This window comes from Sinocyclocheilus grahami, unplaced genomic scaffold (genome assembly GCF_001515645.1).
Source record: "Sinocyclocheilus grahami isolate Dianchi unplaced genomic scaffold, SAMN03320097.WGS_v1.1 scaffold774.1, whole genome shotgun sequence".
NCBI classification, from domain to species: domain Eukaryota; kingdom Metazoa; phylum Chordata; class Actinopteri; order Cypriniformes; family Cyprinidae; genus Sinocyclocheilus; species Sinocyclocheilus grahami.
This window is the reverse complement of record NW_015505953.1, coordinates 189,994-207,904: the sequence shown is the minus strand read 5'-3', so window position 1 is coordinate 207,904 and position 17,911 is coordinate 189,994. Positions and strand designations below refer to the sequence as shown.

The 17,911-nt window shown below is 37.5% G+C and overlaps 2 protein-coding genes across 3 annotated transcripts in view; one reads left to right on the top strand and one right to left on the bottom strand.

Moving 5' to 3' along the window:
• LOC107561479 (forkhead box protein O1-A-like) overlaps nucleotides 1-4,208 on the bottom strand; it is a 43,390-nt gene extending 39,182 nt beyond the window's left edge. The window contains exon 1 of the mRNA XM_016245934.1: nucleotides 3,380-4,208. Within this exon, the coding sequence (XP_016101420.1) occupies nucleotides 3,380-3,922 (543 nt within the window). The 5' untranslated portion in view covers nucleotides 3,923-4,208. The remainder of the gene's footprint in view (nucleotides 1-3,379) is intronic.
• A 972-nt stretch (nucleotides 4,209-5,180) lies between these two features.
• Nucleotides 5,181-15,085, top strand: LOC107561472 (mitochondrial ornithine transporter 1-like). Of its 2 annotated transcripts, XM_016245928.1 has the most exons (7): nucleotides 5,181-5,307; nucleotides 6,384-6,467; nucleotides 7,086-7,344; nucleotides 12,125-12,265; nucleotides 13,192-13,367; nucleotides 13,583-13,741; nucleotides 14,605-15,085. In XM_016245928.1, the coding sequence occupies exons 2-7, from the start codon at nucleotides 6,413-6,415 to the stop codon at nucleotides 14,724-14,726; spliced, it is 912 nt and encodes a 303-aa protein (XP_016101414.1). In that variant the 5' UTR covers nucleotides 5,181-5,307; nucleotides 6,384-6,412; the 3' UTR covers nucleotides 14,727-15,085. The 2 variants fall into 2 exon arrangements, with proteins under 2 accessions (XP_016101414.1, XP_016101413.1); XM_016245927.1 differs by lacking the exon at nucleotides 5,181-5,307 and having other exon boundaries at nucleotides 6,253-6,467.
• Nucleotides 15,086-17,911: the final 2,826 nt, after the last annotated feature.

Genomic DNA, 17,911 nt, shown 5'->3' with positions numbered 1-17,911 from the left:
ATATATATATATATATATATATATATATATATATATATATATATATATATATATATATATATCAGTTTTGTTCAGTAACCAAACTGAACAACAGTGAAAAAACATTGATTTAACTGAAGCTTAAGAGTCAGTAAATGTAAGATTTATCTCAACTTGCCATCGAGGAATGTGTATTTAGCGTCCGGTGTTCGCTTAGTTTCCTTTGAACTGTTTTCTGTTTCCCTACACTAAACAACCAATGTCACCATTTAACCAATTCTCAGTTAGTCTTTAAGCACATTTGTTACCATGTAAATTTCACATGCCAAAGTTCGTGAACATCTTGTTAGAAAAATACATTTGTGCGCTAGCGTAACTGACACTGGTTTTTAGTGGATTGTGAGAACAGAATAAAGGGTGACACAAGTACGGTAACCTGGCTTCAAGAATTCACCCTTTGGAGGTGTGACATTAAACTGAAAGTTACTTTGTCAAAAAGAGTTACTTTATCCTCTGGACTGAAGCCCAGACTGCAGCAATACAGAGCTCTTCTCTGCTTCACAAACTGACAATTTAGCCAGATGATTCAGCACTGAGGGTTGACTGAGGGGTGTTGGGGGCTGTCAAATATTCAATTCTCTGGAGCAGCGCTGATAGATTTCTCCCCCTCTCACCCTTGCTTTTTTCTCTGTGTGACTACAAGCTCTCTGGAGAAAACAAAGCTGGCAAAAAGCAAAGTGCCTGAGCCCCTGTGTCTTCCCCGAAAGTGAACTGACTTCCTGGAGAAAGATGCCTGCCAACATGTTACAGCTTAGAGTTTAAAGTTACATTTTTCTCCAGCATCAAGATTTTGGATTAAAATTCATATTAATGTAAAAGAGAAAGTTTTTCATAAGTTTTATGTAAATCATGTTTTATGATTTCTCTATTTAATTTCAAGGTATATGCAATACAAATAAACCTTGCAGTCCCTTAATTAATTAAAGAGAAAAAAATATTTTTAAAGTGTTATTATTCTTAATGTATTATTATTATATTATTTATATATTTTTTACATTTTTAAATATATATTTATATATATATATATACTACTACTACTACTACTACAACTACTACCACTACTGCTAATATCTTATATATAATTTTAAAAAAATTAAATAGAAATCTTAAATGAACATTAATCGATATCAGCCATTTGCCAACAAAACAGCCTCAAGATTAAATGATGTATGTGTCTGGTCGTTACAGATAACTTAAAACAACTCAAAGCCAATGATTTTCAACAAGCCTTTCCTTCCTTTCAACATATTGGTTTGGAGTGATAGAAGCTGTGCCCCCGAGGGACCCTTTAACTGATCATTACCAGCGCCACATTGTTTATGAGATCAGAATAAAATTGAACAGTTCCTGCGGGAAATTTCCTGTGGTTCTCAAAAACATTGCCCCATTATGAGTCACATGTACTGAGCATCCAATCACCGCACAGATCATATCAGTTTTACAACCTCAACACAAACACACACAGACATTGACATTGGGTTTATCAGATGTGCTTCCGATAAGAGTGGGAAAGCCGCTGAGTGCTGCCTGTGCTACTAAGAATTTTGTGTCTTCAGAGATAAGAGAGGTAAAACGCACCCTTTTCCAAATGCATTCAGTCATCAATGCCTCACCAACGGATGCACAAAAGCAACTGTGGAATGCTGGCACACAGACACACAATAAATCAGAGGGTGGAGCGGATCTTTCCTTGTATGCGTAGACCGCCATGCTTGCATACTTGGCAAACATAAGAGGGGTATTGACAGTTAATCCTGTGTATATTAATAGCGTGCAGTGTGATGATGCACTACACCTAACAACACAACTTTGGACCCACTTAATGAAGAGGTTTCCATGGATATAAAAGCACTGTTTTCCTGTTTCTCCGGTTGCCAGGGTGGTTCAGGCATACCGGTGGTACAACAACGTAAGACAAAGTGTCACCCAAACTGATTTATTGGGATCCACGTATCTTCTGCTAGTGTTTGATCTAGCAGAGCAGTCGATCTTCATGACATAAACATGACCAGAGCTCAGTCTTATGGATCACACTTATGTTGAACTCTACTTTGAGTGAATGAAGACTCAACCTCAGGAGGGAAAAAAACTCAACCTCTAGACTGTGTGGTGTCTTTTCATGACCTTAAAAACATTATTTATTCCATTTAAGCTTCTTTTTTTTAAATTGACAATACTTATTCAGTTAATCAAAACAATTAATATAAAATCTGTTTACGATATTGGAATTTCTGTTTTTGGAAAAAAACAAATCTGATTCTCTTGATTAAAGAATATTGCAATAAATTCAACCAGATCTGACAAGAAAACAACTATTTTAGTTACGAGGTGGCGATTTTGTTTGAATTTGTGCAATGTGATTTGTACGAACATGTACAGATTTTAGAAAAAAGTATGAAGGTCCGTCCCTAAATCTATCCGTCAGTGGGCAGATTGTATGTAAAAGTACAAATGAGATTCATACAAATTAATACTAGCCACCAATTCGGCAAAAATACTTAAATAGTTTAGAATTTTCATGAATGTATTGGATAAATGCTGCATTTTCTCAATGCTACTCTAGGTCTGAATCTGGGCCTTGAGGGGTCTTGTCTTGGTCTGCATAATTCTTACCCGGAGAAATACCGGGTTAAAGTTAGTTGCATGAGTTTGATGTGTTAACTAACAGAAAGCTGTTTGGTTTAAGTGACATCTGTCTGAGCTTAGTTCAGACTTCACTACATTATTGAAAATAAACAAATCACCTTTCATCCCGCAAAATGTTGCTAACGTGACCAGATCTTTAGCGGCTTTTGTAGTGGTCTGGCACTTAGGGGGTCTGGGTCCAAATTTTTTTCCCTGTCCTAACTTCAACTCCAACAAGTTCTGCCTGGAAATGTGGAAAGATCTAAGAGTATTTGCTGGAAGCAGGCTGTATCTATAAAACACTTGTTACTCGGGACCTGTCATGTGACATGGGTCAGCACTTGATCTATTGACTGCACTGCACCACCTCGCCATGTGCTGCCTGTAATGAGAAGCAATCATCTGTCCTATGAATGGAGACCATTGACAATCCCATGACAATCCTAAAACAATAAGTGGAGAGATACAGAGTAATCACCCCCTGAAACTCAGGACAGCAAGAATCAATACCAACTGCGCAAACCCCAAAAGTTCTCATGTCATGGGGACGTTCACACAAGACGCGTTTTTGTTTTCTTAACAGCTGGATGGGAGCGCAACTGAATGAGAGCCTTGGTAACCCAAGACGCGTTTACAGAAGTTGAACTGGTTGGCGTAAAAACCCAAACCACAAGGCGCAACTGAGCGTACAGACCAAAACTGAAAACATAAATACCTTCCAACCAGCGGAGCTGTTACTATCCCCCTTGTCCTTAAAATAAGGGACGTTTTTCACCATCCAGTCGTAGATCTGAGACAAGGTGAGCCGTTTTTCAGGGGAGCCCTCGATGGCTTTGGTAATCAGATCCGCGTATGACATATTCCCCCAGGCGTTGCGTCTGGACGAGCTGCTTTTGCGCTGAGCGGCTGCAGCGGCGGCGGCCACCGGAGAGGACAGCACGGGCACCTGTTGCTGGTGACTCGGGATTTGCTGCTGGTGGATGCAGTTCTCCTGGCACTGGAAATCGCCGCACAACACGAGAGGCTTCTGATCAGGGAAGTCCTCATTCTCTTCCAGCAAACTGAGGTTGTTGATAAAGTCCGTGTTGCTGGAGGGCTCCTGCTTGACGGACGGAGCCGGGGACGATGTGTTGGAGTCGGCGGCGGCGGGGTTGGGGAACTCCGGACGCGGCAGCGGCCAAGTACAGGAGCGGGGTCTGGAGAGCGGCTCGAAATCCGGGTCGATCTCGACCATCTGGTTTTGGGCTGCGTCAGCCATGGTACCAGCAATACTGTTTGTGTCTTAAAATGTCACATATGATTGTCAAAAGAAAATATGACGTGAAACGCGAAAGAACAAACAGAAAGAAAATACAGTTACTTTAAACTGACTTAATTACATTGGAAACGACTTCAAAGTCACAATGTGGTAGAACGGCATTAGATGGGTGTTGTTATAAAGTTTTGTAATCCAGTCCAGTATTATGTGATAGACCTGTCGCTGTCGCTTGTTGAATGTCTGTGTACTAAAACTCACAGTGCGCTTACTGGAACTCACTATCATGTGTCACCTGACGCCGCCTACGTACATGATTGACGGCAATGCCGACAGCCAATCACAGGCGCGCTTTTGAAAGCGAAACAAGCGGTGTTTTCGTCCTTTAAAAATTAGTAAACAAACTTTCACGTTTGGATGTTATGAAAACACTTAATTGCGTTAATTAACCAAGATGTTTTCGTTGATCACAGACCAATAACTTTACGAATAAAGATCTCTTTAATGCTAATACAACTGGATATATTGGATATATATGGATTTATATTCTCTTTTTGCTTTTGATCTGGATCAAAAGATCAAAAAGGGGGAACCAAATGCGGACAAGACATATTATCTGTTTATTTTGGTGTATTTATTATAAATACAAAATACACTTATTTGCAATATATTACTTAATATATGCAAAAAAAAAAGAAAAATGAATTTAATATTATGTAATATCAATACATGATTAAATAATTCTATTGGTTTGAATGATTTTTACATTAAAGAAACTAAACTTTGTGTGCAAGGGCAATTTTATTCTTACATTAATATCAATAGGCCATACTGTACCTGCATAAAATGTTTGTAAGAATTCATGACCGCATGTAATCTGTACATAGTTTGGATGCTTAGGTATCTCTCATACAGTCTAAGGACTCTGAAAACCAGTGTTTTTCACAGCAGCAGGAGGTTCAGGTAGATGGCACTATACTCAAGGCTATTCTGTCATCTAGTGGTTAAAATACCTCAGTGTCCATGAAATGTATTGTGCTCAAATGAATGATGAAGTGACCTTGTGTCACAATCTTGGTGTTGAGTCAACAACTTCTGCAGGATATGAAAGCAACACGGCCGCCTTCTGTTATTTCCAGGGCACATAGTTCCAGGAAGCCCCCGCTCCCTACACACCCCTGCCCTACCTGTGTGGCCTGTACACGCCTGTGGTGGTGATCGAGGAAGTGTGAATGTTAGTACCGGGTTCAGGAGTGTTTTGCGTCAGTAGTAAGAATACTTCTTTTACATGACGGTTTGTTTCGAGGCACTTGAACCAAGTACATGATTGGATACAGTCTGTAGAAGTGTCTGCTGCCAGGACAGTCAGTGATCCAGAAGAAGGGGCGGTAAGTGTGAGAATACCTGCTCTGTGTGATCATGCAGAACATATGTGAGATTGCAGTAGCTGAGTTTAATGTTGCTGAGACATTCTGATCTTGGCATGTGAATGTTGGCACATAAGGAGGTTCAGATGGTCAGTGTTGGGCTCAAATGGACTCTTGACCACTCTGGGAGGATTCCCTCTAAATCTGGTTTAAAGATTAAGACTATTAATAGAGAGCTCACAGGTCAGATATAAATACCCTCTTCTTACATAGGCAATAAACTTATGTAATGTTCTGTGATGGGTTATGGTCATTTTTTAAATTTTATTTCATTTTTTGTGCTACTGTAAGCCACTATATGAACGTTTGGAAGTGTGGGACCAGGGTATACCTGTTTTTCCTTCTTCTTCTTTTTTTATATGTATCATGGTATTTGCACTAGTCCTATATATTTTTGGAAGTACATTGCAGGAGCATGTCTAGCCTTCAACCAGTACACAGTGAAAATGATTTTGGATCATTTTTAAAAAGACTATTGGATTATGTTTAATTTGATACTCGGGTAACCCTGAACACCTTGATTAGCTGGTTCACGTGTGTTTGATTGGGGTTGGAGCTGAAATCTTCTGGACCGTAGCTCACCAGGATCAGGGTTGGAGACCCCTTGTCTAGAGACTCCTAGACCTGTTTTATGTGCGGTTACAAAAGATGCCAGACTTTAGCACGTATGGTAAAAGACGTCAATCTGTCACATGTTTACATAGAAAAACAATGGCAATGCTTTCTTTGTGAATGTTGTGTGATGATATATTGTTCTTGTTGTTTGCTGCCTTATAAAGTTTCCTGTCACATTGTGAGAAGCCACTGCAAACTATTCAGTTTGTGAGTGAACTCTCTGATTAAGTCGGACTGAATCGTGAACATTTGTAGACATTTTTCAAAACCTGTTTGACCGGTTAGGTTACATCAAAAAAGTGATACATTAGCAAAGTTGGAATCACTGTTCAGCTTAATCAATTCTGCATGTGTATATACTATTGTAAATGTGAGTTAATATGGGTGAATCTGAGCAAAACCTTTTGTCCTGCACTTTCCAGAAAGTGATGCAAAATAGAAGAATTTAACAATGGCTCCACATCCTGTCATGCAAGCCATCATTGATCTGTCAGCTGGAGCATGTGGTAACAGCCTTGTATTATTCATTTCCTGTGTCTAAATTAACAGCTGTAATATATGGGGGGCTTTATATGCATGTCGGATCCAGAAGTGTTATTTATATATTTTGTAGAACCATCTCAAGGATGATCAGAAGAAATGGACAGCACCTGAGTTAAATATATGAGTGTCACAGCAAAGGGTCTGAATACTTAGGACCATGTGATATTTCAGTTTTTCTTTTTTAATAAATCTGCAAAAATGTCAACAATTCTGTGTTTTTCTGTCAATATGGGGTGTTGTGTGTACATTAATGAGGGAAAAAAATTAACTTAAATGATTTTAGCAAATGGCTGCAATATAACAAAGACTGAAAAATTTAAAGGGGTCTGAATACTTTCCGTACCCACTGTATATATATATATATATATATATATATATATATAATATTTAAAAATCACCATTTTTATCAGAGTAATTTTGACAAGCTGCTATAATACAATGTGCTGTATTTTCCACCTGTCTGATTTACACAAATTTTGCATTATGAAGGGAATTTTGTTACAGTAAAAAACAAGAAAGATCAGTTATTTAAAAACATACAGGCATGTTCTGCACTGTTTCCTCTCTTCTGTCTTTGTAAGGTGGGATTGCGTGTGTGTTAAGCGGGCAGCCCTTCGATACAGCCAAGGTGAAAATGCAGACTTTCCCTGGCTTGTACAGAGGCTTTGTCCACTGCTTCGTCTCAGTATACAAACAGGTTGGACTGCGAGGGCTCTATCAGGGCACCACACCTGCCCTCATAGCCAACATTGCTGAAAACGCTGTGCTCTTTATGAGTTACGGCTTCTGCCAGAATGTTGTCCGCTTTGTTTCGGGATTGGACCAAGGCACAGATCTCAGGTGAGGTACCATTACAGTAAACTCCCACAAATAGAATAAGACATGCCATTGTACCCTTCAATGTTAAACTTCATGCACTGAAACTATGAAAATCCATCATAAAAATTAATTATTAAATGCATTATAACAACTAATGAATTATAACAACTATGAATAATTAAACAAATAAACATAACTTATTTCTATATTTTTGTGTGAAAAAGATTTGTCATTTTTTGTGGCTAATTTGTGGCATAATTTCCACCACACCAAACTTTTATTTTAAAAGCACCTAGCCATGCAGCCTGCATTTACAAACTTTTGTGGAAAAAAATTCTGAAGTTTAGTGCCTCATTCTGAAGAGCAAAGGGAATTCAAGTGTCGTACTGTGATAGGATGCCACTTTAGTAATAAGTCAGTTTTTCATCCCACAATCAACTGTAAATGGTATTATTGAAAAGTGGAAGCGTATAGGAGCATGATGCATAAAGGTGCCAATGCTCTGCTGATTTCATAGCTGAAGAGTTCCAAACTTCCACTGGCATTAATATGAGCACAAAAACTGTGTGGCAGGAGCTTCATGGAATGGGTTTCCATTGCCAAACAGCTGCATGCAAGCTTCACATCACCAAGTACAAATGCAACCTTTAGATGGATTGGTGGAAAGCACACCACCACTGGACTCTGGAGCAGTGGAAACTTGTTCTGTGGAGTGACGAATCACACTTCTCTGTTTGGCCGTCTGATGGGCAAGTCTGGGTTTGGCAGATGCCAAGAGAACGTTACCTGCCTGAATGCATTGTGCCAATTGTAAAGTTTGGTGGAGTGAATAGTGGTATGGGACTGTTTTTCAAGGCTAGGCACTTTTGGACAAAGCTATGCTTCCAACTTTGTGGGAATAGTTTGGGGAAGGCTATTTTCTATTCCGGCAAGGTCCATAAAGACATGGTTAAATGAGTTTAGTGTGGAAGAACTTGACTGGCCCGCATATAACCCTGACCTCATCCCCATCTAACATGTTTGGGATGAACTGGAACATAGATTGCAAGATGTCTTTCTCGTCCAACATCAAAATGACCACAGAAACAATCCAAAATCTTGTGGAAAGCCTTCCCAGAAGAGTGGAAGCTGTTATAGCTGCATGGGGACCAACTCCATATTAATGTCTATGCATTTACAATGTAATTTCATAAAAGTCCTGTTTGTCTGTATATATTGTCTATATAGTATATATATATATATATATAGATATGGTATATGTTTTTTTTTCATTTTAATGAAAAATGATAAATAGTTTTAATATACCACTGGTGCAGAGCAAACTTGTACATTCATGGTAAATTCAAAATTCATGGTATCATGGTATCATGAATATCAATTGTCAGCAGAATATTTTGGCAAATTACAAGAAAATGTGAAAATATTACCTAATTGTTTCTGTTTAGGATAACATAAATTGCTAGCTGTGAAATTAGCCTTAACAAGACAATGTAGTGAGCCATTTAATTTATACAAATATTTTTTAAATATTAAAGTTGTCATTTTCACGTCAAAAAGCTATTAAACACAATATGATTGGTCTTTTGGTGGAAATTATACTGTGGTGGGAATTTTCAAGAGAGTCCACAGGGTCAAAAGTGTCCATAGTTGACTGATATTGTACATTGTACATTCACATTAATGGAAAACAAAATGATATTACCATGATAGTATCATGTCCAAAAACCCTTTTGGTCCATATTTGTTAGTGCTTGTCCACATGCTGGAGTAACTGTAAAGATACAGAGAAAAACATAGAATAATACATAGAAAAAAATCTATGTTCAACACATGAAATGTTAATGTTATATACTAATGTTATATACTAATAAGCACAGTAATTAAATGTGCTTATGTTTCACTTGTCCACTCAATATGCATGATGTAATTCAATCCTTTACAGACGCTATGTCATGTGATCCACGGCCTGCATGTTCAGAGCGCCTGTCTTTATTGGATAAACATTAGATGTTTAATAAAGGGTTACAGTTTCTTTCGTGTCACCTCATAATAATAATGGATTCCAATAATGGGTTAAAATGGCAATACCATTGTATTTTGATATAAAGGCTAACATGGTACTTACCATGTGATATTTATAAACCTGATATTTTACTATATCATAATATTTCTAACAATTTTTTTTTTTTTTTATCACATCTGTTTTGGTTTCTGTTCATGGAGCTTTATTCTGACGTTTATTTTGTTCCAATGTTCCTTTGGTTTCTGATTATCTTCATTGTATGTTTTTGTGAGTTATCCTGTGTATTTATATCCCTTACTTCCCTCTGTTGATTGTCAGTCATTTTCTTTGTGTTAGTGCCAAGCTGTTTCATTGATGTTTACCTTTTGGATTATTCCTCATCCTGAATTGCCTTCTTGTTTAAATGAAGAGCTGCACTTAGATCCGTGCCTCAACAGTTAAGCGAATCCACATTCACCGTAGGCGAGGTGGATGAGGATCACAACCACCCTGTGGCCCCCCAGACCCTGGATATTCTCCTTGAGCTCTCCCAGCTATTCCTTGCACCTGCCATGGACCCCAAGCCAACACCATGCCTGCCACTGACCCAAGCCTGGGGCCACGCACACCATGGACCTCAGCATATGAGGCCCAAACCTCAGGCCCAGGCATCTCTGCCCCGGCCTTCCCATTCTCCGGCTCTTCCGTGGTCAGCCACTCCTCATGCTCCATCGTGGATTTCCATTCCTCTGGCTCTGCCTTGTTCATCCACCCCGCCGATTCCACTATGGGCTTCTCTTCTACCGTCTCTTTCTTAGGGGTCTACAGCTACGCTGTGGTTGTCTCCTCCATAAGCTCTACCAGGCTCTTCTCCTCCACCAGCTGATCTACTGTGGTCATCTCCTCCTCCAGCATCTTCTCCATCAGTCTCACAATGGTTGTCAGATCCGCCTCTTATGATGGCACTGAAAATGTCATTTTCTCCAGAAAAATATAGTTTTATGTTTTTTGTGTGGTGTCACTGTTGTTTCAGAAATGGTAGTATATTGTGATTTACAGTGGGTACGGAAAGTATTCAGACCCCCTTAAATTTTTCACTCTGTTATATTGCAGCCATTTGCTAAAATCATTTAAGTAAATTTTTTTTCCTCATTAATGTACACACAGCACCCCATATTGACAGAAAAACACAGAATTGTTGACATTTTTGCAGATTTATTAAAAAAGAAAAACTGAAATATCACATGGTCCTAAGTATTCAGACCCTTTGCTCAGTATTTAGTAGAAGCACCCTTTTGATCTAATACAGCCATGAGTCTTTTTGGGAAAGATGCAACAAGTTTTTCACACCTGGATTTGGGGATCCTCTGCCATTCCTCCTTGCAGATCCTCTCCAGTTCTGTCAGGTTGGATGGTAAACGTTGGTGGACAGCCATTTTTAGGTCTCTCCAGAGATGCTCAATTGGGTTTAAGTCAGGGCTCTGGCTGGGCCATTTAAGAACAGTCACAGAGTTGTTGTGAAGCCACTCCTTCGTTATTTTAGCTGTGTGCTTAGGGTCATTGTCTTGTTGGAAGGTAAACCTTCAGCCCAGTCTGAGGTCCTGAGCACTCTGGAGAAGGTTTTCGTCCAGGATATCCCTGTACTTGGCCGCATTCATCTTTCCCTCAATTGCAACCAGTCGTCCTGTCCCTGCAGCTGAAAAACACCCCCACAGCATGATGCTGCCACCACCATGCTTCACTGTTGGGACTGTATTGGACAGGTGATGAGCAGTGCCTGCTTTTCTCCACACATACCGCTTAGAAAAAACGCTTAAGGCCAAAAAGTTCTATCTTGGACTCATCAGACCAGAGAATCTTATTTCTCACCATCTCACAACCCCATGCGGGCTTTCATGTGTCTTGCACCGAGGAGAGGCTTCCGTCGGGCCACTCTGCCATAAAGCCCCGACTGGTGGAGGGCTGCAGTGATGGTTGACTTTCTACAACTTTCTCCCATCTCCCGACTGCATCTCAGGAGCTCAGCCACAGTGATCTTTGGGTTCTTCTTTACATCTCTCACCAAGGCTCTTCTCCCCCGATAGCTCAGTTTGGCCAGACGGCCAGCTCTAAGAAGGGTTCTGGTCATCCCAAACGTCTTCCATTTAAGGAATGGAGGCCACTGTGCTCTAGGGAACCTTAAGTGCAGCAGATTTTTTTTTTGTAACCTTGGCCAGATCTGTGCCTTGCCACAATTCTGTCTCTGAGCTCTTCAGGCAGTTCCTTTGACCTCATGATTCTCATTTGCTCTGACATGCACTGTGAGCTGTAAGGTCTTATATAGACAGGTGTGTGGCTTTCCAAATCAAGTCCAATCAGTATAATCAAACACAGCTGGACTCAAATGAAGGTGTAGAACCATCTCAAGGATGATCAGAAGAAATGGACAGCACCTGAGTTAAATATATGAGTGTCACAGCAAAGGGTCTGAATACTTAGGACCATGTGATATTTCAGTTTTTCTTTTTTAATAAATCTGCAAAAATGTCAACAATTCTGTGTTTTTCTGTCAATATGGGGTGCTGTGTGTACATTAATGAGGAAAAAAAAATTACTTAAATGATTTTAGCAAATGGCTGCAATATAACAAAGAGTGAACAATTTAAGGGGGTCTGAATACTTTCCGTACCCACTGTATATGCAGTCATTCGTATTACCTTTGATTCAACATGAAATGATACTTAAACTATAACAGTGTCAGTGCGACCTCTCCTGAAGTTCAGCAGTGTGTGTGATTATCAGCTGTATTGTGTGTTTCAGTGATGTTCAGAAGGCGTGCTCAGGCTCTGTTGCTTCTATCTTCTCCTCTTTGGCTTTATGCCCCACTGAACTGGTTAAATGTCGGCTGCAGGCCATGCATGAAATGGAGGCGTTCGGCAAGATCGCCAGTGGACAGAAAAGGTCTTGTTATTTTTTATTTTAGATTATTGTATTTTAAACAGTATTTATACTTCTCTAGTACAGATTATATGTGTTTCAAGTCAGAAATAAACTATTTGAATGTATATTTATCAATATCAAAATATTTTCAAAAGTGTTGAAACCTGGCACAGAAATCAGGATATTTTTCACCCCAGACTGAAAGAAAGAAAAAAAAAGAAAAGGAATATTTTACATTAAGAAAATAAAAAATATTCATTTTTTTATTAATATCAATAAGAATTAAGTCAATAACAAGTATACCATGATGTATAAATACATACTCAATTTAAACAGCATTATAACTTTTTATGCATCACACCAATGAGAAATGGTTTACGTTACGCTAACAAGACAATCAAAATAATGTCATAATTTAAAAAATGTATTAAAAAAATGTTTTTTAAAATAGACTCTTCTTTTTCTTATGCAAATTTTTTTTTAATTTATTTACATGTTTTTGACAGACCTTGAGAATTCCCTGAAATACCTGCTTTGTTTTTGTAATATCTGTCATCAATTACTCACCCTCATGTGGTTACCATGTGCATTTTTCTTTGGTATTCAAAGGAAGGTATTTTTAAGAATGTTGGTAACCAAAATGTTTTGTTGACTATTGGCTTCCATGGTATGGTCAGGACAAACACTGAAACGTTTCTCAAAATATTTATTGATTGATTGGTTGGTTGTTCCACATACAAGTTTGGAATGACATGAGTGTGAGTAAATTATGACCTCATTTAAATTTTTGGGCAAATGAACTTATTAAGGGGCTGAATTTGGTTGAAGCCATCTACTGTTCCTAAATTCAGAGTACCTATTATGTTATTGAACTTGGACAAATATGACCTCGAAATCATAGTTGTCCCGTAGTTTATATCTTGCTGAAATTCCTTTCTCTCTTTCAGCACAGTGTGGTCTGTTGTGAGAAACGTGCTACGGACAAATGGTCCTCTGGGTTTCTATCAGGGTCTCACCACCACTATAGTCCGTGAGATACCTGGATACTTCTGTTTCTTTGGAGGATATGAATTCAGCCGCTCAATGTTTGCCCAACACATGGGCAGAGACAAAGAGCACATAGGTCAGTCCATGGGAAGGCCATTTAAAATTCAAAATTCTGTCACCATATACTCATCTTCATGTCACTGCAAACCCGTATGACGTTCTTTCTTGTGTGGAAGATATTTTAAAGAATGTCCTTTTCCTTCATTTAATTCTTCTGTGGAAACAAAAAAGCTTGGATGATTCTTCTCTATAAACAGGAAATTCTGCTCAGTGTCCACGTGTTTCTGACAGGTGTTGTGCCATTGATGTTCAGTGGTGGTTTTGGCGGTGCCTGTCTGTGGTTGGTTGTGTACCCCATAGACTGTGTGAAGTCTCGCATCCAGGTTCTGTCTTTAGCCGGGAAACAGGAAGGCTTCCTCAAGACTCTTATGGGGATTTTACGAAATGAGGGTGAGATTTCAGTATTTATCTTTGTTTCAAAACCTAGTGACGCATACTGGATGCAACATCCTGTCTGTCATGAAACCTCATAAGTGATCAATTCTGGGAACAAGGAAACTCAACTTATTGTTTAATACACTTTGCCGTTACCTAGTATAATAGCCACATATATTGCAATGCAATGCAATGATAATTCAGTGAACAAGAACTTTCCTCAAAAGTCTGATGTATCATATTTGATGCTCAAAATTTAGCATGCTTTTTCTTTGTAAAAGTCATTCCAGCAAGCATTCATCTTGAAATAATACTAACAATATAAAATAACAATAAAAAACTAATTTCACAGCAAAAAGACACATTTACCACAACTTGAAGAGGGATTTTTTTAGAATTATGCTAAAATCCTTTTACTTGCTAAAAAAGTATAAACTATTGATCAGACAATGCAGTAGTTTTTGTACAACAGGTTTTTTCAGCGAGATTTGATCATGTTGATCATTTAAAGGCCTTAAATGATCAGATTTGTCTGTATCAGGCTTAACCCTATACAACAGGGTTAAGTCAGAAAGACAAAGCATTTTCTTTAAATTGTTTTAAAGGGGAACATGTCACAAAGCAGCAGGGTTGAATAACAGTGCAGTAATAACTAGTTATTATATAGCAATATTTAAAGCCTTTTTGAAAAAATTCAACATGCATCCAAATTAAAACAAACATTTAAGTTAGTGTTTCATTTTAAAATTCGTATGATACAGTATTAATAGTATCAGTATAGTACAACATGAGGATCAGATTGATAACTGCATCATATGATAAAACAAAATAATTTATTTTTGATTGCAGCGTGTTATATTCTGCCATCTTGTTTGCAGGAGTGGCGCCTCTGTATTCCGGTTTGACCCCAACTATGATCCGAACATTTCCTGCCAATGGAGCACTCTTTTTAGCATATGAAGTCAGCCGCAAGATAATGATGCAACAGTTTGAACAATGAGTCCAGTCTGCAAGATTCTCTGAAAGATTCAACTTTTAAGACCAATGACTTATCATCCATATCTGCTGGTCACATGTTAGCAAACAGGGAAAGCAATTTATTTAGTTATATCTTCATTCTTTCAGGAAGTAGCTGATGCTATAAAAATGTTACAATTAATTTTGCATTACTCAACTTAAATAATTGTTTTAAATACGGTATATTCATATAATACCAGTTCTATTAGTTAGTGGGCATACTGGATTGTGTGATATCATAGGCAGCAATACTACTGAATACAGTATGCCGTACAGGAGACAACACATAATGTCATAATGCCAAGAAAAGTTTTTCCATTTATATATAGGTATATATATCTACCGTCAGTGTTGGGGAAAGTTACTTTTAAAAGTAATGCATTACAATATTGCGGTACTCCATAAAAAAGTAACTAATTACGTTACTTCGTTACTTTTTTATGGAAAGTAATGCGTTACGTTACTTTTGCGTTACTTTTGAAATCTGGAAAGGGCTTGCTTGTTTGTTTTTAAAATAAAAAAGCCTTTTCACACCAAAAGTGAAACGAATAAGCCTCAGGCTGAAGGGAAAGTAAATTTACGTCCGTACTGTAGAATGCAGAAGAAGAAATTTCAACACACTTCAGCAATAAAAAAAGACACACAAATTGTCTAGAGTCATTTTTGCTTATTAGTATGGTTGAACTGGATCATCGAAGGTCAGAAGCAAAGACATTGGTTAATAAAATGGGATTAAATACATAAAGGATATTTGTGTTGTTTAACATTTAATTATTGCAGGTTTGCGTCATATTCTGAGTTGCATTATTTTTATTCATTTTGAGGAATATTGAATCTGTGTTTTAATTTTGTGAGTGAGATGAATGAATGCATATTCATATTTATTTTAGAACTACAGTAACTTCTGATTTCTCTCAACATTGGGACCGGAGAACTGTCAATCAATAAATTGGGGGAAAAAAGTAACTTGCGCTACTTATTTGAAAAAGTAACTCAGATATTCTCTTGTAAATTAAAAAGTAATGCGTTACTTTACTAGTTACTTGAAAAAGTAATCTGATTACGTAATGTTTTATCCCCAACACTGTATGGCAAGCCGTTTTGACTTTTATTCATTCTCAGGATATGAATTCTTGATATCAACAATTCATTTTTTACTAGTTAAAATGTTAATTCTTGATATCAGGAATTAGATTTCTACTAGTAACAATTACTATTTTTGATATCAGCAATTACATTTCCACTAGTAACTATGTTAATTCTTGATATCAACAATTACTTTTCAACTAGTAAAAACTATAATTCTTGATATCTGTAATTGTATTTTCACTAGTTAAATGTCACCATAGGCTGCCATTCAAAATCAATTGTTGATATCAAGAATTAATTTCTTACTAGTTGAAATTCCAATTTCACATATCAGAAATACAATTCTTACTAGTAAAAACCTTTATTTTTGATATCAGTAATCACATGGTTACTAGTACAGACGTCTATTCTTGATATCAACAATTTAATTGTCACTAGTGACAATGTTCATTTCTGATATCATGAATGTGATTGTTACTAATAAGAAAGCCATTTTAGATATCAGAAATTACCCTCCCAATTGTTGATATCAGAAATACATTTCCAGATATCAGAAATTAACATTGTCACTAGTGACAATCAAATTGTTGATATCAAGAATTAACATTTCAACTAGTGACAGTATGGAAAGCCGTTTTAACATTTAATTTATTTCAATAGTGACTAGTAACTATTATATTGTTACTAGTAAAAAAAAAATTTTTTTGCCATTGACTTCTATGGGGATCTGTCATTGAGAAATCAACTATTCAGTTTTGACTAGTATGTATTCCACTAGTGACTAGTACTTAATTTGTATGCACTAGTAGTTATTCATTAGGTCAGCCTCAGTGGCGCAGATGGTAGAGCACAAAGCATGTGTGTTTTGACGCGAAGGACCCGAGTTCGATTCCGCCTTGTGCCGAACTCGTTCTTATCCCTTTTCACATCCATATCACATCGGAAAGGCATATATTTTCAATAAAATGAAGGAAATTATCGAAAAGTGGAAAATAACGTGTGGATGTTGGTTAAGGTTAAGGCTAGTTGTAGGGGCGGCATCCATTTAATAATTACAAAAAGAAATTTATAATTTACACTCAATACGTTATTATTGTAGCCTACTACAATAATGAGGTGCAGATATTGGCCACTATTTGCACTAAGTAGTACGAACAGCATCAAACTACTATTACTGCAAGAAAATACTCCTATTATTAAAGTGTAAATAGAATCTATTCCTAAGAAATTATGCTATTTTCACTTAGTGTAAATAGAATTCATTGTATTCAAATAGCCCCTGCCAAAATCAAATTCTAAACTATCAGCCATTTCAACTGGAAGATGAAGGCTGTGATATTAATTTTATCCACTAGAGAGAGCCACAGGATAAGGAATCTTCTAAGCCTTTTTCAGTTTTATTGAAAATAAATGCAATAAATGTGTATAACCGTAGTGTAGCGACAGTAGTTTCATATTATTAGTGTGCATAGAAATATGTGAAATGCTTGTAGATCATTTACCCCAATAAAACACACTTGTCAAGTTTCCAGACATGATTAAATATACAGTACCTCACAGAAGTGAGTACACCCCTCACATTTTTGTAAATATTTTATTATATCTTTTCATGTGACCACACTGAAGAAATGACACTTTGCTACAATGTAAAGTATTGAGAGTACAGCTTGTATAACAGTGTAAATGTGCTGTTCCCTCAAAATTACTCAACACACAGCCATTAATGTCTAAACCGCTGGCCAGATATAATAAAATATTTACAAAAATGTGAGGGGTGTACTCACTTCTGTGAGATACTGTATAGTGCTGTACTACAGGGACGGTCCTAGACCCTTTAAGGTGGGCTTCAGCCACCCTATTTGTCGTCTCAGCCCCCTAAAACTATAATCAGCTATCTGAACGATCAGACCAGTGCTGCTTCCTCATGAAAGTTTATAATTTTCGCTTTTAAGGGCAAGATGGCACGACTGAGATCTCAATGTGGTATTCACGCGATGTGATATCGTTACTGTGTACACACACTAATATCTAATGGTCTCTCTGAGGGCTAAGCCCCCCTGAGGATGAAACCCTAGAACC

What these genes read in the sequence shown, in the direction of transcription:
- LOC107561472 (XM_016245928.1), top strand. Translation starts at nt 6,413, where the DNA reads ATGGCTCCACATCCTGTCATGCAAGCCATCATTGATCTGTCAGCTGGA. An exon ending in ATCGCCAGTGGACAGAAAAG is followed by an intron (nt 12,266 to 13,191) that starts GTCTTGTTATTT and finishes TCTCTCTTTCAG; the next exon opens with CACAGTGTGGTCTGTTGTGA. An exon ending in GGGGATTTTACGAAATGAGG is followed by an intron (nt 13,742 to 14,604) that starts GTGAGATTTCAG and finishes TCTTGTTTGCAG; the next exon opens with GAGTGGCGCCTCTGTATTCC.